This window comes from Suillus bovinus (genome assembly GCF_016758785.1).
Source record: "Suillus bovinus strain UH-Sbo-P2 chromosome Unknown EDB93scaffold_36, whole genome shotgun sequence".
Classification (NCBI taxonomy): Eukaryota; Fungi; Basidiomycota; class Agaricomycetes; order Boletales; family Suillaceae; genus Suillus; species Suillus bovinus.
In genome coordinates this window covers 73,336-96,991 of record NW_024542092.1, presented here as the reverse complement: position 1 = coordinate 96,991, position 23,656 = coordinate 73,336, and the positions used below count along the sequence as shown (strand labels likewise).

The 23,656-nt window shown below is 45.5% G+C and overlaps 10 protein-coding genes across 10 annotated transcripts; 4 read left to right on the top strand and 6 right to left on the bottom strand.

Moving 5' to 3' along the window:
* Positions 1-490: 490 nt before the first annotated feature.
* Positions 491-1,235, bottom strand: EDB93DRAFT_513377 (uncharacterized protein). The gene is made up of 3 exons (XM_041456593.1): positions 1,204-1,235; positions 843-1,141; positions 491-787 (listed from the first exon to the last, which is right to left on the bottom strand). Exons 2-3 carry the CDS (start codon positions 1,108-1,110, stop codon positions 705-707), a joined length of 351 nt encoding a protein of 116 aa, XP_041306646.1. The 5' UTR covers positions 1,111-1,141; positions 1,204-1,235; the 3' UTR covers positions 491-704.
* On the bottom strand, positions 1,236-1,885 carry EDB93DRAFT_513396 (uncharacterized protein). The gene is made up of 3 exons (XM_041456594.1): positions 1,805-1,885; positions 1,594-1,732; positions 1,236-1,540 (listed from the first exon to the last, which is right to left on the bottom strand). Exons 2-3 carry the CDS (start codon positions 1,621-1,623, stop codon positions 1,295-1,297), a joined length of 276 nt encoding a protein of 91 aa, XP_041306645.1. The 5' UTR covers positions 1,624-1,732; positions 1,805-1,885; the 3' UTR covers positions 1,236-1,294.
* A 2,105-nt stretch (positions 1,886-3,990) lies between these two features.
* EDB93DRAFT_513224 (uncharacterized protein) lies at positions 3,991-4,724 on the bottom strand. The gene is made up of 2 exons (XM_041456591.1): positions 4,483-4,724; positions 3,991-4,431 (listed from the first exon to the last, which is right to left on the bottom strand). The coding sequence occupies exons 1-2, from the start codon at positions 4,537-4,539 to the stop codon at positions 4,132-4,134; spliced, it is 357 nt and encodes a 118-aa protein (XP_041306644.1). The 5' UTR covers positions 4,540-4,724; the 3' UTR covers positions 3,991-4,131.
* A 3,999-nt stretch (positions 4,725-8,723) lies between these two features.
* Positions 8,724-8,966, top strand: EDB93DRAFT_1068965 (ankyrin repeat-containing domain protein; the record flags this gene model as incomplete). The annotated part of the gene is made up of 2 exons (XM_041444943.1): positions 8,724-8,823; positions 8,878-8,966. Coding segments are annotated over 2 exons (189 nt in total), but the record flags the coding sequence as incomplete, so codon positions are not given.
* A 40-nt stretch (positions 8,967-9,006) lies between these two features.
* On the top strand, positions 9,007-9,678 carry EDB93DRAFT_1087188 (ankyrin repeat-containing domain protein; the record flags this gene model as incomplete). Its single annotated transcript, XM_041446029.1, has 6 exons — positions 9,007-9,048; positions 9,104-9,136; positions 9,189-9,223; positions 9,277-9,383; positions 9,437-9,522; positions 9,577-9,678. Coding segments are annotated over 6 exons (405 nt in total), but the record flags the coding sequence as incomplete, so codon positions are not given.
* EDB93DRAFT_513163 (isoprenoid synthase domain-containing protein) lies at positions 9,573-11,447 on the bottom strand. Its single transcript, XM_041456590.1, has 4 exons — positions 11,408-11,447; positions 10,795-11,339; positions 10,451-10,739; positions 9,573-10,394 (listed from the first exon to the last, which is right to left on the bottom strand). Exons 2-4 carry the CDS (start codon positions 11,214-11,216, stop codon positions 10,059-10,061), a joined length of 1,047 nt encoding a protein of 348 aa, XP_041306641.1. The 5' UTR covers positions 11,217-11,339; positions 11,408-11,447; the 3' UTR covers positions 9,573-10,058.
* Positions 11,448-12,414: 967 nt separating this feature from the next.
* Positions 12,415-12,854, top strand: EDB93DRAFT_1065693 (uncharacterized protein; the record flags this gene model as incomplete). Its single annotated transcript, XM_041444895.1, has 3 exons — positions 12,415-12,570; positions 12,629-12,695; positions 12,754-12,854. Coding segments are annotated over 3 exons (324 nt in total), but the record flags the coding sequence as incomplete, so codon positions are not given.
* Positions 12,855-15,261: 2,407 nt separating this feature from the next.
* Positions 15,262-18,142, bottom strand: EDB93DRAFT_1241163 (uncharacterized protein; the record flags this gene model as incomplete). The annotated part of the gene is made up of 9 exons (XM_041451841.1): positions 15,262-15,614; positions 15,674-16,369; positions 16,415-16,670; positions 16,716-16,745; positions 16,770-17,047; positions 17,093-17,285; positions 17,391-17,627; positions 17,684-17,862; positions 17,959-18,142. 9 exons carry the CDS (start codon positions 18,140-18,142, stop codon positions 15,262-15,264), a joined length of 2,406 nt encoding a protein of 801 aa, XP_041306639.1.
* A 1,436-nt stretch (positions 18,143-19,578) lies between these two features.
* Positions 19,579-21,728, top strand: EDB93DRAFT_1104761 (uncharacterized protein; the record flags this gene model as incomplete). The annotated part of the gene is made up of 7 exons (XM_041447441.1): positions 19,579-19,745; positions 19,796-19,924; positions 19,974-19,996; positions 20,027-20,086; positions 20,145-20,741; positions 20,802-21,044; positions 21,163-21,728. 7 exons carry the CDS (start codon positions 19,579-19,581, stop codon positions 21,726-21,728), a joined length of 1,785 nt encoding a protein of 594 aa, XP_041306638.1.
* A 201-nt stretch (positions 21,729-21,929) lies between these two features.
* Positions 21,930-22,639, bottom strand: EDB93DRAFT_1251406 (uncharacterized protein; the record flags this gene model as incomplete). Its single annotated transcript, XM_041453151.1, has 3 exons — positions 21,930-22,335; positions 22,393-22,509; positions 22,560-22,639. The coding sequence occupies 3 exons, from the start codon at positions 22,637-22,639 to the stop codon at positions 21,930-21,932; spliced, it is 603 nt and encodes a 200-aa protein (XP_041306637.1).
* Between the last annotated feature and the right edge of the window lie 1,017 nt (positions 22,640-23,656).

Below are 23,656 nucleotides of genomic sequence, written 5' to 3'. Positions count from 1 at the left end.
CAGAGTCGTCTGTCGCACTAGCAGATGGAGGTACTCGTGAACGACGTATGCATTATGGTAGCCGACGAGTGTTGCCAGTGCGGGTTAAGGTTGTAAGTACCCGACGATCGTTAGAGTGGATATATGTCTTTGGTTTCCAGCACAGCACTTGGACCATTATACGAGTCATGCGGGCTCTTGAAATTCCCTGCTAGCGTTACGATGACCAGCCACGAACAGACAGAACTTGAGCGCCATGAGGACTCGTACATTTGAATTGGGGAAAGTGTGAAATGCACGACAATATCCGAGTTCAAAACCTGCTCTCCACGGATCCCAATATCCACAACACGTATCGGTCGTGCCATCGACATGCCCACCAACGCCTGAAAGGGCGTCGCATAGAGTGGGGCCACTGCACAAATTCTGATCTCTATAGTACGCAATGTATAACGGTGAACACAGCTGTTAGAACTGTACGGTACCAGTGACCAGCCACTCGGATCCAGTCCATGGATCTAGCTCGAAGCCCGTCAAAGTACCAGTGGCATGAACATACTTTATACTGCTACTAGTGCATTGTTCCATACAAGAATCAGCAGTAATACTATTAACTCATAATCAGAAAGGAACGACGAGTTGTAGTTGATGACCTATCCCCCGGAATATCTCCCGCCATCAGTCTTTGCTAGGAGGCAGAAGGTCGTTCTCATTCTTGAACGAAATCAGCTAGATAAATTTCCATCCGTTGTTGAATATCCATCACATGGTTCCCTTTTCCGGCATCTCGTGAAGTACCGAAACGACCCTGAAATTGCGAATCAGTCAGGTATGTGCGGGAGGGAGTCATGAATGGATCTCACATCTACTGCTGCTGAACCGGGCAATTCGCCTTGTGATTCTTGAGATTGTACTTGCGGGTGAAGGATTTGTCGCAGGTGTCACAATGATATACGATCTCGAGGTGCATTTCTTCCACATGCCTATAGATGCTCTCTTTGTTGAGCGGCTTGTTGCAACCATTCCAAAAGCAATGCATGCGCAACTTGTCGGGACCTCGAACTCCATGAAATTCGCGGAGGTGAGCAGAAAGCTCGTCAGCAAAAAATGGGTAGTCGCAGGGCGCGCCATCTAGTCCGCTCCATTGACAGTTGTACAAGTTCTTGAATAAATAGCCCGGTCGTGAGCGTCAGTTTGATAACTAGTATGAGGACTGAAGCTTACAGGTTCCGGCATTGAGAAAGATTCGTTTTTTGCGTGGTTGTACGACGAGCGGGTGTTGGAGGCGGTAGTTGTGACAAATGTGTTTGAAGCGTCAGATGGGTGGCTTTATATGTTGGACGAGTTTTCCGGGCAGGATACCGTTGCAAAAAGCCATGAGCCTCATGGGTTGGCAGCCTGGTGGGGTGCCAGGGAATTGTATCTTGGACTGCAAGATCCTCCGATTGGTTGCAAGGCCAATCATAGCCACCAATAAATGTGTTTCCAATAGCCTTGGCGTTCGGAGAAGCGTGTCATCCACGAGTATCAATGTCGCTGGGGAGTACGCATGCATAAAAACCTAGAGAAACAAAGTTTATCCGCAAAAAGCATAACTTGGTTGAGAAGGCCAACATGCCACGCCAGGACTAGGAGCACTTCCATTACGGTTGCCACCCGTGAACTGGCCAACGAACGGCTGCAGACCAAGTAGGAGGCAGAGGAGGCGTACAGGCATCATATTTCATATTCCAAAACCAGGAGAATAAACAAACTTGACACCGTGTACAAACGCGCGTGGTAAAATTAGTCGTTGACGTTATCGGGGCGTCAACACTTGGCTTACGCGTGATCCTAGAGTTCTCGAGGCGATCCTGCTTTGATCATATCCTCACTGGTTAAAACCCCGTCGAATAGCAGCATCGACGGAACTGTGAGCGATCTGATCAGCTCGGGTGCCATGTCACCGCAACTACGCACCCCAACGATGCAAGATGCTCTCCATAGACGCCTATTGGATCAAGACAATACATTTTTTCAGAATGGTGTATGGGGGACGCACGAAAGATTCGATTTGAAGGTGAGCATTATTGATTCCCCTACCTACTTCAGCTGAGGATGGGCCGAATCACTGCAATAGTGACCGTGAATCCGTGTCCCCGCAGACAAACTCTTAACCCGAGCCTGCGCCTCGTGAGACAAATGACTTGCTCGCCCTACGAAATTGAAACGGCCAGAAGCTTTTCTAGAAGCCACCTTGTCGCTGCCGCAAAACGTGGTAAGCATGTACAGAAGATTACATTGGACTTGAGAAAGAAGAAACTTATACATGGTGCAAGAGATTATCAGCTCATGAATGTGCGCAATTAGCCCAGCAGTCTCATATGCCCGTGTTAACTGACTTCCGGCAAAATAGTAACGAGGTCTTCATAAGCTGGTTCAATGGATCTCGATGCATATTCGAGAATAGGGAAAACCGAGTAAAATTCGAAACCTAGGAAATGCTCCTGCCAGCTCCAAGAGTACCTGTGAATATGAATCGCGAATGTGGTTACAGTTTTCGCCAAAAGGTCGATGGTCTTCCAAAAATTACGAGCAAAAAGGGTTCTCGTCAGCGTTCGTGTAAAAGGTATCCTGGAGCAGCCATAGGGCTCTACAGATGCTGGCATGCTGCTACTCACTGCTCCGAGGGTATGGTAATAAACGCGAAGGATATTTGTATCATCAATCGCGATCCATCCGCGAGATCGAACGTTTTGCACCTCCGAATGTCTTGCCAAGAAGAGGACGAGTGACAAGGCTGTCTTCAGCTCAACGCCGTTTGTTGACGAGCATTCATCCATCGTCCTTCGCGGCCTTGCAACGTCATAACAGCAAAGTGGCTTGTTCTTTATCGACCTTAAGGTCGCAACTCGTGCTAGGAATGTGCCAGGATCATGGGATCATTCATGGCTACCTGACGGTATTACTGCCTTTGATCATCGGTCCCTTGGAAGAAAGCAACTTCAGTCCCCGAGCATCGAAGCATACAGTAATGGAGAGGCGAAGACAGTTGACGATCTCCACTGAGCTTGCGGTCTCCACCAATGATGTCACAGTCGACAAGTCCTGGTCCGTTAAACTTGAAATGGGAATTGGGTGGATGTGCCTCATTGGATGCGGACCTCTTCATTCCCAACCCAGTGTTGGAGCAACAATTGATCATAGGCCACAAAGTTGTCGTCACCCTGCGCCAGCCAGACTTCATTAAGCTGGACGTTACGAATACATCCGGGTCCAAGAATGGTTCCAGAAGGCATTTGGACTTGTTGACGCAATTTGAAACAACGCTGGTTTCAACATGATGTGTTGGTGAACTTGAAGCTATTGGGTCTGAGTCTTCAGGGAGGTGATCATACCCGCCGGAAGTCTATGAGCCTGTGGATGAGTACGGTCAGGATATCAGTGTCACTGTTCAGTAAAATTTACTTGTGTTGTGAAGCTTGAACGAGTCAGTTTTAACGTTTCACAATGTGAAGCTTAATCCGCAAGTTATACTTCAAAATTAATGCCACAAATATTGTTTACTAATTTTTACGGTGTAAACCGGACCTTTCCATAGTTGAGACATCTTCACATTTGTACAAGAGTATTCAGAAGACCAGTGCATGAGTTTTGGTCGAATCAGTTTATCTACTCTAGTGTAAGCGAAGCTTACTCATTGACGCGCTCTGATTGGACACCGTGCGCTATTTGATACTATTTGTACTAACTCCTATTTATATCGGGTTCGCATCGCATGTATGAGGCATCGTCCTCTTGTACTCATCCAATCCCATACGCTTCTACTCGTTACTCTTGTCTGATCCTCTGCACTCAGTGTTTCTATCCCCCTGGGTAGTTTCCATCTAGCTTTGAATCATCGAATTACATCCTTCAGCTTGGTTTCTGTAATCTGTGAATAACTTGCCCTCGACTTCAATAGCGGGCGAGTATAGAAATCACGGCGGAACTTGCAAAATTGATAAACTTGCACCAATTCGTTGTTCAGAAAATACTTGAATTGAAATATCAGGGTAAACAGCACATAAGAAACTAAAAGTACGTCGGATCATAAGTACCATAGACAATAGATACTCTAACTGAAATCTTGGCATATAGTACGGGATACCTTGCAATCAAAAGACTCCCTATTTAATGCTGAAGTTTTGTCTTGTGTTTGTTGAGAGTATCTTTGCGCGAGAATGTATCTCCGCACTGGCACCTGTATACAATCCCCACGTGAATTTCCTCGATGTGCCTCGCAAGAGTCTCCTTCTCGAGACCCCTATTACAAGATTGCCATCGGCAGGTAACGGGAGATTTGTCTGGCCCGTGAATCCCATGAACCTCACGTAGGTGAGCGGAGACATCGTAGCTGCGAATCAAATCGTTGCAATGTAATCCTTGTGAACAATCCCACAAACACTGAAACATGCTATCGATAGAATGTCCCTGCAAGTGTCGATTTAATCACAATGATGTCGTGTAAGATTTACAACTCACAAACGTCGACATAGAGGAGTCAGATACTCCGTTGCTCGAGTAGTACTGAAAGGACATTGCGATGATAGCAATAAGCGATGATTGTAGTAGTTCTACTCGAGGAGTAGAGTATCTGAGGGAACGAGTAAGATGACAAGCGCTTCTAGGAGTCACATACTAGTAAGTGGCACCCGGATTGTGACACAGTCGCAAGTCACGCGTCACGGACGAAAACTCCGAGTCGGCGAGAGCCGAACCCGGGAAGCGTCTTTTCATCACTCCCGCGTCCGAAATACATTAACAACAGCCCTCTTAGACTTCAAAAGATTCTCTATTCAAACACAGGACTCACTCGTTTATGTGTCGATATACTTCGCGCCGCTGCTATTCTTTTGGCCTAGAAATAAAACAAACTATTTCTCCCAAAGCACGGGCTGAGAACGGGCAGATGCTGTCGCTAGTAGCATCCGTGAAGCCAACAATGTCATTGGACTGTTGACACCTATCCATACTCCCTGCACAAACTAAACTCGATGACGTCATTAAGAAGCTAACTGAAGCACCTCAAACACGACCTAACCACATACAGCGAAGCAGCTGCCAGAGCACCAAGGTTTACCTCAGGACCGGCAGATCAAGCTTTAGCTAAGGCAGCAATTTATGCACGACAAATCATGCTAGACCCCACCCCATAAAGCCTTCTCGTTTCCCTAGGTTCCAATCGCGCGGAAATGGTAACAAAAATTCGTGACACTGAAAAAAGTGAAACCTGCTAACTTAATAGATGCGACAACATCAAAGCATTAACACAACTTAGAAACTGAGGCATCACCAAAGCCTTAATGGAATGGCTCTAGTACTCTAATGATCGAACTACACCCTCTTCCGCTTGATTTCTGTACATAGCCATCAGTTATGGGGTCGCTTGAAAGGATTGATGAGTCGTGACGTTCAAGTTTGTTTTAATGTTGTTGCTACCTAGAATGACAATCATGTCGTGATACATGGGGGCGTTCGACATTGCTGGACAAGATAGCGCATATTGTAAGAGAAGTCATCCACCAAATTCAAGGGCGGGCATCATAGCTTGCAAAATTGATAACCTGCTACCAATTTGATATTCAAAACGGGGTTTCGTACTTGAACTACAATACAATACCACCAGGGTAAATAGCGCAGATAGTAAGTACGTCAGATAATAAGCACCTTAGACAACAGACACTCTAACTGGAGTCATGGCATAGAAGAAAGATAGTACGGGATCCTTGTCAAAAGACTCCCTATTTAATGCTGATATTTTGTCTTGTGTTTGTTGAGAGTATCTTTGCGCGAGAATGTATCTCCGCACTGGCACCTGTATACAATCCCCATGTGGACTTCCTCGACGTGCCTCGCAAGACTCTCCTTATTGAGACCCCTATTACAAGATTGCCATCGGCAGGTAACGGGAGATTTGTCTGGCCCGTGAATCCCATGAGCCTCACGTAGGTGAGCGGAGAGATTGTAACCGCGAATCAAATCGTTGCAATGTAATCCCTGTGAACAATCCCAATAACACTGAAACATCTCTTCGATATAATGTCCCTGCAAGCGTCGATTTAATCGCAATGATGTCGTGTAAGATTTACAACTCACAGATGTTGACCTAGAGGAGTCAGATACTCCGTTGCTCGAGTAGGAATAAAAGGACATCACGATGATAGCAATAAGCGATGATTGTAGTAGTTCTACTCGAGGACTAGAGTATCTGAGGGAGCGATGGATAATTGTGAAGCATATTGCAGTATATAAATGTTCTAAACGAACCTGCCAGGAGTGCCATCGTCCCAGTTGTCCAAGTACCAGTTGGTAGGGATTCCGGCCTCGTGGGCTGGCGAGGTGCCAGGGCCTGGCCGGTGAAATTTTCGTTGGTTGGTAAACAAAACCATGACCATCGAATATGAGTCAGTTGCCAGTGGCCTTGGCCTTCAACAGAGCGCGCCGTCCATGTATCCCATGATGAATACACGTGCAGAATATCAAGATCGTCGAATTTCTGCTGCCAAATGTACTAATGACTGAGTGACTCAGTCGAGATGGCCAAACTTGCCAATATTGTCGGAATTAGGCAAGTAGCTTCTATGACGATTTCCACCTGGTCACTCGGCCAAGGGCCAGCTGCGGAGAAAAAACGCATCCGAGAGCCAAAGGACACCAACTTGAAATGAAGTGCAAGAGTCGAATGAAAGGTGGTCCTATCATATGCAAGGCGTGGTAAAATCGATGTGTAAAATGCTAATAATAACAGCTCTCACAATTTATGACGGCATTTTCTGTTCGTGAGGTATACTCGTTTTGAAATCCCTGCTTGACCATCGGGACGATTGAAAAAGTATCAACGGGATTCTGAATGGCCTAGAACGTTCAGCTCGGATATTATCACAAAGAAAGACAAACCAGCATAGTCACCATAGACTCCACACCACCAGCTGGCAAAGCTGCACTACAATCATACTGTCATTCACTGCATTAGCGAAACGCTCTCTGTGATACAAGCAGTACCTCACCGTCTCGTAGTCGATGATGGAGTAAGTAACAGTTACTTTGTGAGTGGGCCTTGCTGATTAATGATTGCCTGTTCCGAGTCTTGTTTCAGAACATGATTAATCCTTCAAGCTTCAAGCTTCAAAACTTCACCTTGCGACAAACAATCGAGCCTTTGTTAGAGAAGTAACTCATCATCCCTACAATGTCAGGAATGTCCAGAAGCTGCTTTGGAACCTACCTTGTCGTATGTCAAACCATTGATTTTCGAGCGCCATTCATTTTCTTTATTGTTAATTGCACCAGGATACTACGGACTTCGGAGAAAGTGATTGATCATGATCATTCAAAAACCACAAAGGACGCGAATCGGAGCACTCTCGTGCAGTCGCGTTAATGACGCTAGCACCATGAGGCATGATCAGCAAGGACTTCCGGCAACAGTAGTGGTCGTAAGTCGTTCTTACCATTGAAATCCAATCAACTCAATTGAGCCTTGGAAATGGAGGGGCTAGTATCCGGCGGCTTAGCGGGTACCACTCGTGGTTCAAAATTTAATCGCTTGCAGAGTTGTAACGTGTGCCAAAGGGTCGATGGTCCTCTAGAAGATTTACTGGTAAAGTGGTAGTCCTCATTACGCCCATGTCGATTTGCCACAATTGAAATTGAAACTCCACATTTGTCGTCCGTGAAACCAGCTGCCAGGGCAACTCCCGAAAGCTTTCTTTCACTTGGTCTTGAGAATCTCGTTTGCCATTTTTTCAACGGAAAAGTGGGAATCCATCCGTCAACGCAATGATACGGGTCTTCACGTTAATGCGCCGTTGTCCTTGTTAGCATTAGAAATCAATGCGGACGGGCTGCAAAGTGGACATTCTAGACGATGCAAAAGCACCTGTCTAATTTTTTGCACTTGTGACGCATTAAGTCTAGCTCGTTCATGACCACCGGACGCTCATCTCGATGCTGACAATCTCCGGCGTTTCCGCCAATGACATCGACTTCGCGTCGTATTACTGATCTAATCATGCATTCGCCAACTTCTAAACGTTTTAAACAGGTCAAGGCATTCTCGATCTGCAAAAAAACATCGCTTCCAAACACGGGAGGAGCCGTCAATGTCACCGACGAAGACAGGTATACACTGTACACATGAAGTCGTTAGCTTTGCGCAATGCGCATTGATATGTACTTGAGTTCTCTGTGGAGCCTTGGGGCAGTTTGTTGGGTTGATTATGTATGAGCGGCAAGAGACATAGTGACAGAGTACGTTGCCTACGTAACTAGTAAAATATATGGGATGCTCAATATCTGTACTTACACATGTACCCGGTTGGACGGTACGTACATACAGAAAGGAATATTCGACTTGAACACAAAGATGTGCCAGATATATCCTCGTGACCATAACATAGGGTTAGGAGTTAGCTCAGGGAGCCGCGTAATCATTGTGACTTTGGTTCGTTTCACCACCACCTGAGCGATCAAGATGTCTTTATCCATCCATGCTGCTGCCCAAAAAAGTGCGCTTCCGTGGTGTCTCCTTACTCCCGTTTGATGGACTGACTTTCCCCATCTTCTAGATCAACCTGCCCTTGTTCGTGCATTGACAGAAGAGAACCCGAAGCTTGTGGATACTGTCGATGACGTGAGTAAGCCTTAACAAGTTTTGTTCTGGCGATCTGGAATGCCTGATACATGTGCCCCAGGATGGTAGGACACCACTCCATTGGGCCGCGTCGAGCGGCTCAACCGAAATCGCGTCCTATCTCATTGCGAAGAACTCAGATGCAATAGACAACGTAGATGAGAGCGGATGGACAGCTTTGCACATAGCCGGTATGATTCTCTGATATGTGAGACATCACACGAATTCTTACTCTTCGAGAACAGTAAGCGCAGGTCATGAAGATGTCGTTCGAGAGCTAGTGGGCGCTGGGGCTGACGTAAACAGAAAGAATGACAAGGGAATTACTCCTCTGTTAGTAATGTTCTCGCTGCAGATCATCTCTAGTCTGATATGCACTACTCAGACACTACGCGGCATCAAAGTCCCGCATTGACGTGCGTGGGCGTGGTATAATGAACGTGCAGATGCTAATGGCGTCTACATCGACAGATTGGAAGGTTTCTGATCGAAAGGGGAGCAGATGTACGTGAATTTCGCAAGAGTACTTTGCAGCTATCAATCGAGTGACAAACAGATAAACGCCAAAGATAAGGCGAACCAAACGCCCTTGTGAGAGATCTTCAACGTTTGCACGTCATCAACTTGTTCACTCGAACTATTAGGCATCGAGCGGCAACGACAGGGTCCACGGGATTCGTTGCACTCCTGCTCAATCCTCCCGAAGGCTCGACAACTGCCAAACTACGGCTGAACACGGGCGATCGGATAGGTGGGTGTATCGTCACGTTTGTTGAGTAGATTAGATCAAGACGCTATTTTCAGGCAACACACCCCTTCATCTCGCTATGGAGTCGGCTCATGCCCAGGCTGCAGTAATGTTAATCGAAGCAGGTGCTGATCGTGGGAGGGTGCGTCATTAGAGTTTGACTTTGCGAGGTGTTGTGTTATTGATGGTGCCTTAGACTAATTTAGATGAAGTGACCCCTGAGAACGTTGATGGTGTCGGAGGCACCGAGCAGAGAAGGGCGAAGCAACATGTGATTGATCACTGCGGCGAGCCCTGATATCTTGAGACCCGACTAGTAGACGTAGTGGATGTAGAAGAGGAGTAGTGGTACCAGTATTACCGACAATACATAACTTCCAGTATTTGCACAAGGATATCAGACTAGGTTACACACGAGTAACAGTACAAAGCCGCACAAGGGTACATAAAACATATAAGACTGTAAGGCGCTGCATGAAAATCAGAAATCCCATAGAACTACGAAGGTCGAAGACACTTTGGGCAAGGCAAGGTACTTAGTAGGCAGGCAGGATGTCAAGAATGTTATAAATCCGAAGTAAATCATTTAGCACTCTACTATCAACCGCAGTTGAAAATGTGCAGCGAAAGAAGTCAAATCTATCTCTATCAGACAAACCAACGCAATAGGAGTCAACTCTACAAGGGCCTTTTTGGAAGCAACTCGACGATTCGGTTTTGTTTGACAATATGCCCATTGTTCCCGAAATAACGGGTGGAATCGAAGGACCAGTGCAATGAACCAACAATCCAGTTCTGTAGCCCTTCGATATAAATAGCTACTTGCCTGTCTAGCTCTTCTCCCCACGAGGGGAGGATATCACGGCTGTCTTCAAAGCGCTGGATGGAATCCTTGCACAACCGGCCAACGTAGTCAACAGCGCCTTGCAGGTTCAGATCTTGTTCGCACATGAGTATGACAATCATGTTATGCGTGTCATGGACAGATTGCTCCTTGTTATAAGAGAAGAGATCCTGTTAGCAATGATGTCAGCAGTACTTCAGCGTTTAACAATATAATGGGGCTTTACGTTGGACCAAGTGACAAGGTCGTTGGTTGCTTCCTCCATGGCCATGATGACTGGATGCGACATTACTTTGTCGGGGAGATCAATTAGAGCTGCATATTCGATGAGGGCAAAGCAAGGCTTGCAGCCACTTGTGTCCCGCCTCGTGGTGATATAAGATTCAAGATCAGGGATACGTCCCTTGGCACGGTCATCCGCCTGCTGTGCCACAGCTATGAAGAACAAGTCCATTGTGTGGATAAATCGCTCAGTGCAGCCGAACCCCCCTGTTTGCACAAAGCGGCTGAAGTACCTAGTGTATAAACTTAATATACAGTAAACATTCGTAATAGAGCAAACCGACGTACGATTTACACATCTTTCCAGCGAGTTTTTCCGTCTGGAAGTTGATCGGATCGCGAAACGCAGAAATGCAACATTCGCGCATTCCCCACGTATCGTCGGTATCAAACTCATCCAGCCAGTCATCCAAATTAAACAACCAGTTCATGAAATCCGAGCAGACTCGGAGATGAAAAGCGTCGCTATCGGGATAACAAGCTGCAGTGAGTTCACCTGCGTGCAATCCCATGAATTTTGTCACTCTGGGTTCTGCAAGATGTGCTCCGTGAAGAAGCCATTGCTCAGAAGCGCGAGACACCGGGTAACAATCGGGATTCAGTCGCAGGGGATAGTGGCAATCGCTGACAAGGTCAGGTAAAATGAACCTTGCAGTCTCTTTGTCAGAAAGGGTGCTAGTATATGCTGCCGTGGGGATTATAGAACTCATCGTAGTCGAATGCGAGGAGAGACACAAGTGAATAGACAGATTTCTCGGAAACCTGTCGAGTATTTATAGTGATGGAAGTTTTATCACGGTTCGGGCCATTCAAGAAAACGCGGTGTTGCACAGCTGTCATAGCGGTAGGTTTAAGTTAGGCGTAAAGATGAAACGACCCAGACATGAAAATAGATACTCACAGATACTAGCACGTACGTGCTGCGTTATAATGGCATGCCCGTGATACCCATGGTTTACTATAATCCGAATGAGAACTAGTGCATCGATGGTCTGGTCAGCGGACATTAGAGATTTCGTGAGTCTCCCCAGGGTGCTTTACGTTGATTGCAGTGGTTTTTCGAGTTATACATGACTTTATATTCCAATATAACGAAGATATTTTCTATATATATGATCATATATTGGCATATAAGGATATCTGCGGCTCACCAGTCCTCTGATGGCAATACCTAATAAGCTCTATAACTCCAAGCTTTCGAGAGGGACCGAACACCTAATTCTGGAGCTGATAAAATCCGCGTGCAATCGAACGTGGCAGGATGTCATTAATTGCCGGAACAAGTATGGTATACTCATCTTGGATCGTGATCTATTGTCTCGACGTACAATGCGTCTGAGTTATTGGGTAGTTGAGATCGACTAAATTCTTGAACGAGTTAGACGCACTTGTAAGCTGTACCAAGCAAGAGGCTGCAGAAAGAGTCGACCGTCCGAGTCGCTCTAGGGCGGAGTATGGTCGCTCCGTGACTCGGAATATGTGGTAGACATGGAAGATTCAGAAACATGATCAGCAAAAATGAACTGCGCTACCGAAATCGTACTTTTATTAGCATCCGGTTTAAAAGAAGACTAGCATGTTAATGTCGAAATGAGCCGGTGGAGACGGATCGAGTGGTCCGACATCTGCGGTGACATGTATCTGCACAATTTTTCTGGCAATCATTTTGTTTGACGAGAAAGTCGCGATAGTACTGATGACTTTTGTGACCGGTAATCTGATCGATCCATTCACCAAATGCCCCGTAAAAACACCAACGTCAGGCAGTGTTGCGCTCGAGCCAGATTGAATAGGTTGTGGAGAGACTTTGTATGAGACAAGTTGGGAGTGTTACGTAATAATACATTGACAACCCCGCGACAGGCCGCGCCGCTCTGGGTGCTGCCATTCACCACCAGATATTGTCAAATGCCGTCAACCGCTCTCCCACTAAAAGTTACTCCTGCATCAACACCAGCAAGGGCTTCACCGCAGCCATCTGCTTCAGGCTCAAAGACTCCCACAAAGCATGCCATTGCCACCAACCCTGGTGAAATATCTAGCCCCCATGAGCTAACAGCTTTCGTGCGTTTTCCGAATTCCTGCTTCCCGACTGGCAAGTGACGACCAACAATTCTTACAGGTCGAAACGTTACTTGAGCAACTAGATACTCAATTTGACACCATGTCGTCTCAGATTCTTGATCATAGTACGTTTGTGACCTCCTGTGACCTTTCAATGAACCTACGGATTGAACCATCCCACAGTGATGCAAATGTCGAATAGAGTGGATGCACTGGAGGCTGCTATACAGGATATTATTAGCGGGGATGTAACCACACCAAGCGCATCTATCTCGTCGACACCGCTTCTAGCGGTGTTGCACAGCTGTCATAGCGGTAGGTTTAAGTTAGGCGTAAAGATGAAACGACCCAGACATGAAAATAGATACTCACAGATACTAGCACGTACGTGCTGCGTTATAATGGCATGCCCATGATACCCATGGTTTACTATCGCTGGTCATTTCGTTGTGCCACTCGTGCAGCACAAAAAATCCCCGAAAACGCCGATGAATGCTGTCTTGAACAGTTCTTGCAGCTCGCACTCACCATTCGTGATTGTGCCATCTTTCATCCCTGCTTCTATGTCAACATTGACCAAACAAATGCTATCTACCAGCCCGCCAACACCTCAACATATGAGGTGAAGGGCTCAAAGCAGGTTGCTGTACTTGGGCAAGATGAGAAGTGAGCATTTACTACCCTCGTTGGAATATCTGCAGCTGGCGATGCTTTGCTTTTCTAAATTATATATTGTGGGAAGACAAAGTGCTTGCTCCCAGCAACTACATCAGCACAGCACAAGGAGGCTCAGGAACTTGGATTCAAATTTTGTTTCTCCAACACCGACACATATTGGTCCACTTTCGACTTGATGTGTAGCTATGTCTCGGACATCTTGGTGCCGTACTGGACACACCAAAAGGAGCTTGTAGGAGCACCTCCAGATCAAGAATGTCTTCTGCAGCTCGATGTTTGGTCGGTTCACAAGTCCATCGCTTTTTGGACTTGGTTGAATGACACATACCCGTGGATCAAGTATCGATTCGTCCCTGGAAACTGCACAGGCATCGCACAACCATGTGACGTTGGCGTTCAATGTCCCTTCAAGCTGGCGGTGAAGCGCTCCCAACATGCCGATATTGTAAACAAAGCATTAACTTTATTGCGAAGGAACCAAGACAATCCATCTGCATTATGGTTCGATACAACGTTGCTCACCCTGCATGATTGTTCAGTGCAGTGGCTACTTAATGTATACCACACCATCAATAAACCTGAAATTATTAAGCAGGTTTGTTTCTACCTTTAACTAAATATCACAATGTCCTAATGGCTGCATATTCTAGGCTTTTGCATCCTGCCATGCAGGTCCATTGTTCAACCTCTCGTTTGACAGCCTTACAAATCGCGAGGCCTTGCAACGACTTCGGGACATGCAGAAGAATGAGCCAGACCTCTGGACAAAGATTTTGACTCGCCAATATAAACTTGCCAAGCAAGACGACATCATGAACACAGATCAAGAACCAGCATTCACAGACAATGTCGACACCTCAGACAGAAGTGATGTGGCGGTCAAGGCCATCTTACAACATATTGTGGACGGTGGCCAGAACCCACCAGCTGGTTACAGTGTTGATCCGAACGGCTTACTTATCCCACACAACGAGTTGGAGGTGTATGAGTCAGAGGTTGCAGGAAATGCTCATGTTGCTGAGGCTTCTAACACAGGTGAGGGAGAGGAAAGCAAGGAGATGCTTTGTTTCAGGAGAAGACAGCGCAAATGCATAGCCAACACCCTATGTAATGATTTTTGGTCGCACAACTGACTTGTCCATAGCGATTTTTGGTTTTTTTTGTTAGCAATTTTACCTGTTTTACCGCATGTCACAAAATAGCTTCGCTCCCCGAAATTTAGTGTGACCGTCACATCAAATAGGTTCGATTCATTGTGGGGTGGGACACGTGACAAAGTTATGGTTGTAACTCTACAGTATGGCATGTTCACGTGTGATAGATGTGTTCACAGGGCGAAGTAGTAAGTAGTGGACCTGAGGCCTGAGCGCGAGCTTTGCCTATGTCACTGGCTAAAAAATTAGTACAGTAGACTTGCTCATAATGCATATGGTCGGGACCGCCAAAAGTTCATGCATTATGAGAAATATGCAACACCATGTATGTCACATTTTCGTGACACAATATGACCTCCGCCAAAAGTGTGACATCAAATTACCTAGAGCTAAGAGTATCTGCTAATTATATGGTGAAAATTTGTTCTAGAGAGGTCTGTCTAGCATTAAGTATTTCTTCTCGTTATAGTTGAGCATGAAATTTACAAAGTTGTGATGATAAGTTGAGTGAAAACTGTGGATCACCATATTGCATGCATCCAACTTTGAGTTACCGGCACAAATAGAGAAGATTTGTCTGTGTAATTGATGTGGCCACTGAATCATTGTCATCATTGTCAGAATCAATCTCAATGATTTCACCACTTGCAACAGCAATTTCATGACGAACCTCATCTGCAATGGCTTTGTCACCACCTTCAAGTTCGAATGCAGGGTATTCATCAGGGAAAACCTCCCGTGCCAACTTAGATGTAAATAGACAAAATACATCTAAGTCAGATAGACTATCACAAATTAGAGCTAGATATACATAAACTCGATATTGTTCTTAACATCCATGTAATTATCGCGAAAGTTATCAAAGGGTCACAAAACTATGCCAATCTATGTAACAATTAACAAAAAATGTATCACACTCCTCGAGAACATTGTTGCTTCTCCAGTGACAAGGTGCAACTGGTCCAAACTTTGGAATAAGGTGTATACTGTGGACAATATTCGAAACGGGGATTATACTAGCGACTTTCTCACCTGAATGGACCAAACAAGTGATTTTGTACATGCCATGTCTTGGATCTGGTGTCGAAGAAAACGGCCTGAACCACTCGATGTACGTGAGGTGTTTCGGAGGTTGATGTGTTGGAGGAAATAGGAACTGCGCATCTTTCTCTCTCATGGAGAAGATTGCCCGAATTTGACCAACCTGGTAGCCTGAAGTATGAGTCATTGTATAAGCAAAGGTAACAAAAGACGAGAGTATCAAGCCTCACCTTCAACACCCACAGACTGTCCAGTATCATTATTTATGAGTGCTGTATCAAAACGTGCAGGTAGAGCATCATTTTTTCGGCAAGTGCCGGTGTGACAGGGCATGACATGGATGCTATCCACTGTAACGAGTGGGTCGCCGTGACCTCGAGCATCAACAGATAACCACTTGATCTTGTGGTATACTGCAACAGAGTGGAACGGTAGGTGAACATTTGCAGCAAGGGCTTCAAAATGAGTGCGAGAAAGTGAGATTGAAGTTTGAAAGGGTACAGCTTTGGCACTCGGATGCTTGGCCAAAGTTTGTGTTCGGTCAAATGATAGACTTGCTGGTCGAGGACGAGGATGGTGTGGAGTATTGTTGTGGAGTTGCCAATGAATAAATTTCGCATGGCGCACAATCTTCTCTTTGCGTTCGAGCCACTGTGTCATTTTAATGAACTCATCCTTGCGATTTGTTGCACGGTAGGCATCTTTAGCTAAGTCGATGTGAAGTTGTTCAGTATATTCTGTATTGTAGTTATCCATCATGCCGAAAAAGCAAATCATTGATATATAATGACGAGTGGCATGAAGTTTAGGGAGATTGAAATGGTTCCTGATACCAAGGTCAACAAATATTTGTTTGTGGTTGTGGAATAAGGTGAGCACTTCATCTAGGAGCGGTAGTGTCTCTGAGCTGTGGCACAGATACTGCGCTAAATAAAGGAAGTCCAGGAGACCATGGACTGCTCATAAAAGACATGTCGAAGACATATTGCCAGGAAGTTGAGCATCAATAATGACACCAAGGAGGAAACAACATATTTGAGCATGCTCGGCACCACTAACATGAGAGAGACCAGTAATGCCCTTCATGAACAGACAGATATGGTGGTTGGGGGGTAATCTTTGGCATCTCGCATCGATCTTGTTTGGTCCGCATGCCTGCACCAGCCAGCCTAGAAGATGCTTAATGAGACCTTGGTACAGTTGATGGAGAATGTCAGGTGTGACAGCCTGGAATATGTTAGCATAGGGTAATCATTCCCAAAATGGGTGAACGACGGGCTTGATGCCAGCATCATGACATGCCTGAATGAATTTGAGGTCTCTGACATCAATGGTAGTGAGTGCATCAAGAACGGCATGAAGGTCGCGTAATTCAAAGGGTGCTGTGTGACTCTCCAGTTCGTCAGGTGGGATATTGCATTTAGGGCATTCCGTAGTTTTGACCGTGGTTGCAAGTACTTGCTTGGGGTAATCACCGACAAAACAAGCAAAGAGTGGATGACAGCAGTGCAAAATACCATCACCACTCCACATTGCCAAGCCATCAAGGCCAGCTTTTTCTAGTGGCAATAACACACGTGCCATGCATGTGTGATAGAGATTTGCTGCACTTCAAGGATGTGACACTTTATTGGTAATATGTTCAAGACAAGTGGTGGGAAGATAGGCGAGGAGAACATGAGCACGTCGAGATGGTTTTCGACAGTTTTCTTTTGGAATATTCCTGATGGTGAGATACACAGGGTATGCAGTTTTATTCCGGAACATGGTCACTTGAGTCTTGTCTGTTGAGATGATGACAGGTATGTTGGTTGCACCTGGCCACTGCTCGTCAAGCTTTTTCTATTTCATATCAAAGTTAGTTGATGCACAAGCAACACTGCACGAAGTTCTCACTTGAGTATTCCACCACCATCTACCTGTGTGCATGTCGCTGTATAGTCAAACTGTTCCATCGTCGTCCATGTAGTGGCGCTGTGGTGCAAATACGAGATAGTCCGCAAAGTCCGGGTCACTGAAGAGAGCCTTGATACATTCAAGGACATCTCGATAATAAATATCAAAAGCTTCTCCCACAACTATGACCTGTTCACACTGAAACTTCAGACAGCCAGGAAGTTGTTTATCAATGATGCCATTTAGCTCCCTTGAATTTTTGTATGAGAGGCCAAGGCATTTGCTAACCTGAAAACAGATATTAGGCACTCCGAGCCAGTCGGCACTTTGAAATGATCACTTACACCATCAATACTGAGCAGATCTGAAAACACCGTTGAGCTTGGGCCACGTAACTTTGCCCACTGCGCAATATCCCAGTCCATTTGAGAGGAAAATGGTGAATACGGGTTTTCCGTGTCACTGATACTAGAACCGTATGTGACGTTCACATCCCGAACTTCGGACTGAGTGATTGGATTTCCTGCTCGAGAATCAGGATATGGCACAATATAAACCTTGTCTTGTTCAAGGATTTGACGTTCGGCATCCTGGCATGAGTCGCAATCAGGTCCATTACTATCATCATCCATAGGATCATCCAGTTCTACACTTGGTATGTCACTTTCATTCTCCTGGACTGGTGGCTCCCACTCGTACTCTTTGGCGACATCTTCCTCATCACTAGTAGTATCATCAAGTGGCACAAGCAGCTCTCCATCCTCTGACTGGAACAGACCATCTGCAAAGTCCTGCATGTTCATGTCATTATGTTGGGGAGAACTCGAGGTACCCAAGTTAGAGCGAGAAGCAGCAAGGACAGCATTACAGCGCGCGTCCTTCGTTTTGGCCAGATGCTGGCTCAATCCAGTGACCGAGAGGTCACTTCAAAGGCATCCAGGACATTGAGCTGTGGTCATGGCAGTGCTGCGCTGAATGATGCTAGTAAATAATTATTGTACACAAATTAGTCAAGAATCAACAAACGGACCTTTTAGCTTACTTGAGTGGGGTGAAGTTGTGAGCCAAGTGCGAGTGTGAGTGGATGTGTGGTTGGCGTGCCCTTGGATGGATGGAATATGAATGTCAGATGGGGTACTGTTCACGCTGGATGCACAGCCTTAGTTGTAGTATTTGACCTAATATATATGGCCATTGCCAGTTTTGGTGTAGACACTTGTGATGGCAATTACCAGCCGCACAATTTGACCTATGACACTGGCATGTACCACTCCTGGCTAAGGCCTTGCTTGTAGGCATGCAATCGCCCATTGAAATTTGCACCCCCAATATCCCCTGGAATATTCATATAATACAGATATATATTATATATACAGATACATAAAAATAAATACACATTACAAATATATCATATCTGATCAGTTTGCCACATGTAAGTACTAGAACCTGGACGCTGACCACAGCCCTTTCGTTCTTCACTGTATTCGACATTGCACAACCATGACGATGGAGTGAGTTGATTTTTACTTTTGATAGTTGGGACTCACTATATTACCCATAGAACAACCAGTCCTGGCGCTGGACGACACACCCGTGGCGTTGTCCCCCAACCCATTACCCAACCCAGATCCGACTCCCCCCACCCCAGCTCCTGGAACCAATACCAATGATCCCAACGCCTACGTCGAAAGACTGTTTTGTAACTGGGCCAAAAATTCATGCCTAGCGTTTCTCAACAATCATCTGTCCACTTACCGCGAACGCGTCAATCAAGGCAAATCACAAGCAACCGACTATGTATACGAGGTTGTGGAAGAGTATTTTAAACACTATCATTGGAAAATGAAGATATCAGACGAGCCTTCGGAAAACAATCCTTTGCAAATGGAGTCGGATGAGTTTCTTACCCCAATTGAACTGACACAAAAATCGCAAAGTTTATTGCGATGCAGAAGGTAGGTGTTTTTATATGTTTTTATCTATACATTTCTCAACAATCAAGTAGGCGATCAAGAGCTGGCTAGAATATTGTGCTAAGTCCTCAAAAAGGTTGATTGTACGCCGCGGCAAGCCGGAGAAAAATGAATGGGCTCGACTTCTCAGCCAGCTCTCTGGAGTACAAAAAAAGAAGCCGAAGGCCTTGCAAGCCCACCAGTGATGGTCAAAAGATCACTTCGAGACTGAAATCAAGTCCCACTTTCTCAAAAAGTGGCGTAAGGCTGGCCTACCTAGCAAGAAGATGGTGACCTTTCGTGATAGGATCACATGCAAATGTTTCAAGAAACTATCCGAAGAAGAACAGAAGCATTGGAAAGATACAGTGCAAGCCGAAGAGGAAGCAGCAGTGAAAGAATGGAATGATCGCCTTGCGGCTCCTCCTTCCACATCTCCCATCGATAGACAAGCGTAAGCGTTCAAAATCTTTCAGTTTGTATCTGTATTAAGAACTAATTCAGGGCTCTGGATAACCTCGCAACATTTGCTGGGCCGGTTCTTACTGGTATGGCCGAAATCCTTGGCATGCATGTCTCCCTTTTAGTTGGTGGACCTGAACCCCGCAAGCAAGGGAAAATTACCATTGTTAGGTGTGTTTTTCAATGTTGTTCTGATACAACACTAACATCACACTTACAGTATGCATGAGGGCGTTGACTTAGGTTTCACACCATGCAATTGGCAAACTTGAGATAAGACCAAGTTCAAAATGGTCACAAAATTGTTTCAAGAATACCTATCACACGCATATAGTACGTTCTTAATTTCTATCACTTTACTTTATAACTTTATAATGAACACCGTGATCAGCCAAGCAGGACTGTGATTCCCGTCGCCTCCCGGATGATTTAGATGGCTTGTTCGCTATTTTGCTGGAAGGCGACCAATCTGACACCAAAGAAGAATGTGAAGCAAATGAATTGACAGCCAAATATAGACCCCGGAAGAAATCAAAGCAGCAAGGTACGAAATGGGGACGTGCTTCTCAACGCGAGCCTTCTGAGGCTTCTGAGGCAGATGAATCATCTTCGGAATCATCTTCCCCATCCTCCGGCTTGTCTTCATCTTCCTCGTCTTCAACTTCATCAAGCTCCACTGATAGCGAAGATGAACGTCAGGGTTCCAGATGGGTACTTCCATTTTCACCTTCCAAGGGAAACCTTGGTGTCACGTTCTTTAATTCACGCCACCAGAAAATAGCTCTCGAACACCTTGAAGCAATGAAGAAGGGTCGCCTGGTCAACATGCCATCTCCTGCATCCGAAGTACCAGATCGTTTGTCTGAAGTACCAGATCATTTGTCCAAAGTACCAGATCGTTTGTCCGAAGTGTCGCCTCATGTGTCTGAAGTGCCGGATGACATGGAGGAAATTGACCAACTCAACGAAGACAGCTCCGTTATCAATGGTAAGATAACCACCAATTGTCCTTCCAGCTATCTGTTGTGCTACACTAATATCTCCTTAGGAATCACATCTGCCACCATAATTGAGCTGCCTGCTGCACCTTTCGACGTCAATCTCATTGATCCACGTATCAGAGACGACCCTGTCATGGCTGCTAACCAACCGCCCAAGCCTATCAATAATCACGACATGGATGAGACACCTTCTGCCAAACGAGACACGGAAGGGGCCGAGGATAATCATGACAACCCTCTTAACATGACTCTCGACAAACATGTGGTTAACTTAAATCGGGTTACAGATGGTATGTAATTGACGCTTCTCATGTGCACTATAAGTCATTCACATTTACATACAGCCTCTCCTGATGGCAACATATCGCTCAGTTTATCTACACTGACATCCAACCCACCATGGTTCAGCAATCCGCTCCTGGCAGTTGATGGACCCCACCCCAACTTCTCCTCAGCTGATAAAGCTGTTTGACAAGCTGGTGCGCCTTGAGGATGCATCAAGCTTCACGAATGAGAAAGCCACCTTGGGATGTGAACATCGTCTGGTCGAAGTCCACTGGTGGATTTCCCATGGACATAAAGGGAAACCAACCATACTTAATCTCGCCACATTTATAATGCAATGGTGGTCTTGGTGGCTCACGCTTCAACCGGAGTGGAGAAGCTGTCAGGCGCCAACACTTACGGCATGTGCAATTCTCCCTCGCACAGATGACGGCAGTTGGGACTCCCTCAATAAGCCAGGTGCAAATGGCATGCTCTCAGTTGTGGCTACATTGAAGTGGTGGGCAGACAACACTGACGGAAAAGACTTATGCTGGCAGGAGGCTGCAGACGACGTCATGTGGGTTTTGGACCGACTCATAGCAAGTTGTTCTGCGATGAAGTCTATGGTTTCCGGTGGGAACAAGAAACGGGGCCATTCTGATACTCAGGCCAACACATCATCGAAGAGGACGCGTAATTGGCAGTAATAGTAGCAAATCACAGATTGATGAATCGCTAGGCTACACATCAAATTTTTTGCTCACTTGAATACATGTTACGTTGGACTACTTTTGTATCTTACATCAAGTCAATGCAACATGCACTTAATGAATCTGACTTTCTCCTGCACTCGCTAGTAGATCACAGGCAACAATGGTATAATGTATTCTAAAAGCAGTATGTCCGAGTTAGACTCCAGGAGCCTCCAGTCCCAAGACTTTCTGGTACATGGTTTCCCCAAGTAAGTAGGCTTCATCGAGGTCACCCCAAACAGCTAGTCTGTAAAGATCCTCTAACATAGCTACCAGATGCCCGATGAAGCGAGAAACCTCGTCAGCAGCGCGCCATTCATCACATACGCCACACATATTAAAAATCTTATCCTGCTCCTGCTGTGCCCAGATCAAATAGGGCTCAACGTGCTTGACTGCATTCCCAAATATCTCAATATCCCCGGCGACACTGGTGAGCAACGACATTGCATATTTTCGAAGGACATCCTCGACGTATACTGTGGGTACCGCAGAAGGAACGATTTGCAGGACTTTATTCTTCGCATCGCATACGAGCCTCAAACAGTCAGATAAAGTAACGCTATAGTCGATCAATCGTTAAGGATGCAATTTAATTACTGTTGAAAAGAAAACGCACATTGCCTCAAAGTCAACCTCATCATCCGACAGGTCATTTGGGTTAGACTCAGCTGTGACAGAGGGTGTGCTGTTGGTGTGGCAGAGACGACGTCTTAATAAAATAATGTCTTGGTGCCTAAACACTTCAGTTGCAGGAGGAGAGGCGATAATAAAAATCAAACTTACTTTTCATAATGTCTCCTGCGTTTCTCGCGCGCAGCCTGCTGTTTGGCTCCAACAGTGTGGTGAATAGTGGGGCGAACCATGAGGAAAGATTGTGGGTGGAATGAAACGAAAAGAGCACCTTTATATAAGGTATTTTATTACCATAAATCGATGATCTGCGACGAGGGGCGATGTAGATAGTAGTATTCGTGAACTGAATGTAAATGCAAGGTCAATCAAGGGAAATAATGCCAGTGAATCATATCACTCACCGAAGATGCCCGCTTCAAGGTATCAAGTCCATGCTGTTCAATACACGGTGAAGAAGTTAATTGAGCTACATAGATTTATCATTTATGTTTCAGTCATCGTGATTCGATGGTAGGACCATAACTTACCAGGCAAGTCTAAGCTCAGCGCACCAACACAATTGTGAATGCGCAAATCAATCAAAGAGTTACATACTATGTGACTGTGTATTCTGTAAACTTGATGATTTGATTTGATAGCAGGATGCTAGATCAATCCGAGTTTCAGTGATCTGATTTGGTGGTAGGACCATAACTACTATGGTAAACTTGGAGTCTGAGTCAGCGCGCAAGTCTAATCAGCTCATCCGATACATCCATCAACACAATAGGCACATCAATGAATTACTAGTAACGAGCTACATATGAGGTCACTGTATTCTGTTATCTTAATGGTTTGCTGCTGGTACAACTGCTAACTTCAATGCAGTGAGACTGAGATCACTGTCGAGGATTTGCTATTAGTACGTACACCGGCAATCATGATGATGATGTTGGAGTTAATCTCGAATCAACCGCACACTCTTACAGATCCGAAGCACTGTCCAGTTTCAGATAAAGAAGGTAAATAAAATTCATGTTGCTTGTTTTCACAAACATTGAGCCAACATGAAACATATGTCATATGCCATCTCACCGCACTTCAACATATGAGATTATGTAAACAACAAGTACCTGCCTAGTAAGTCTGTTCATTGCATTGAACATTCACAACGTGTTGGAACTCATTGCAAATCAATACCAATCCCAAGCATTGTCATACAATGAAGGTTTATAATCTTTAATTTCTGTTGAACGAGCACTGACAGA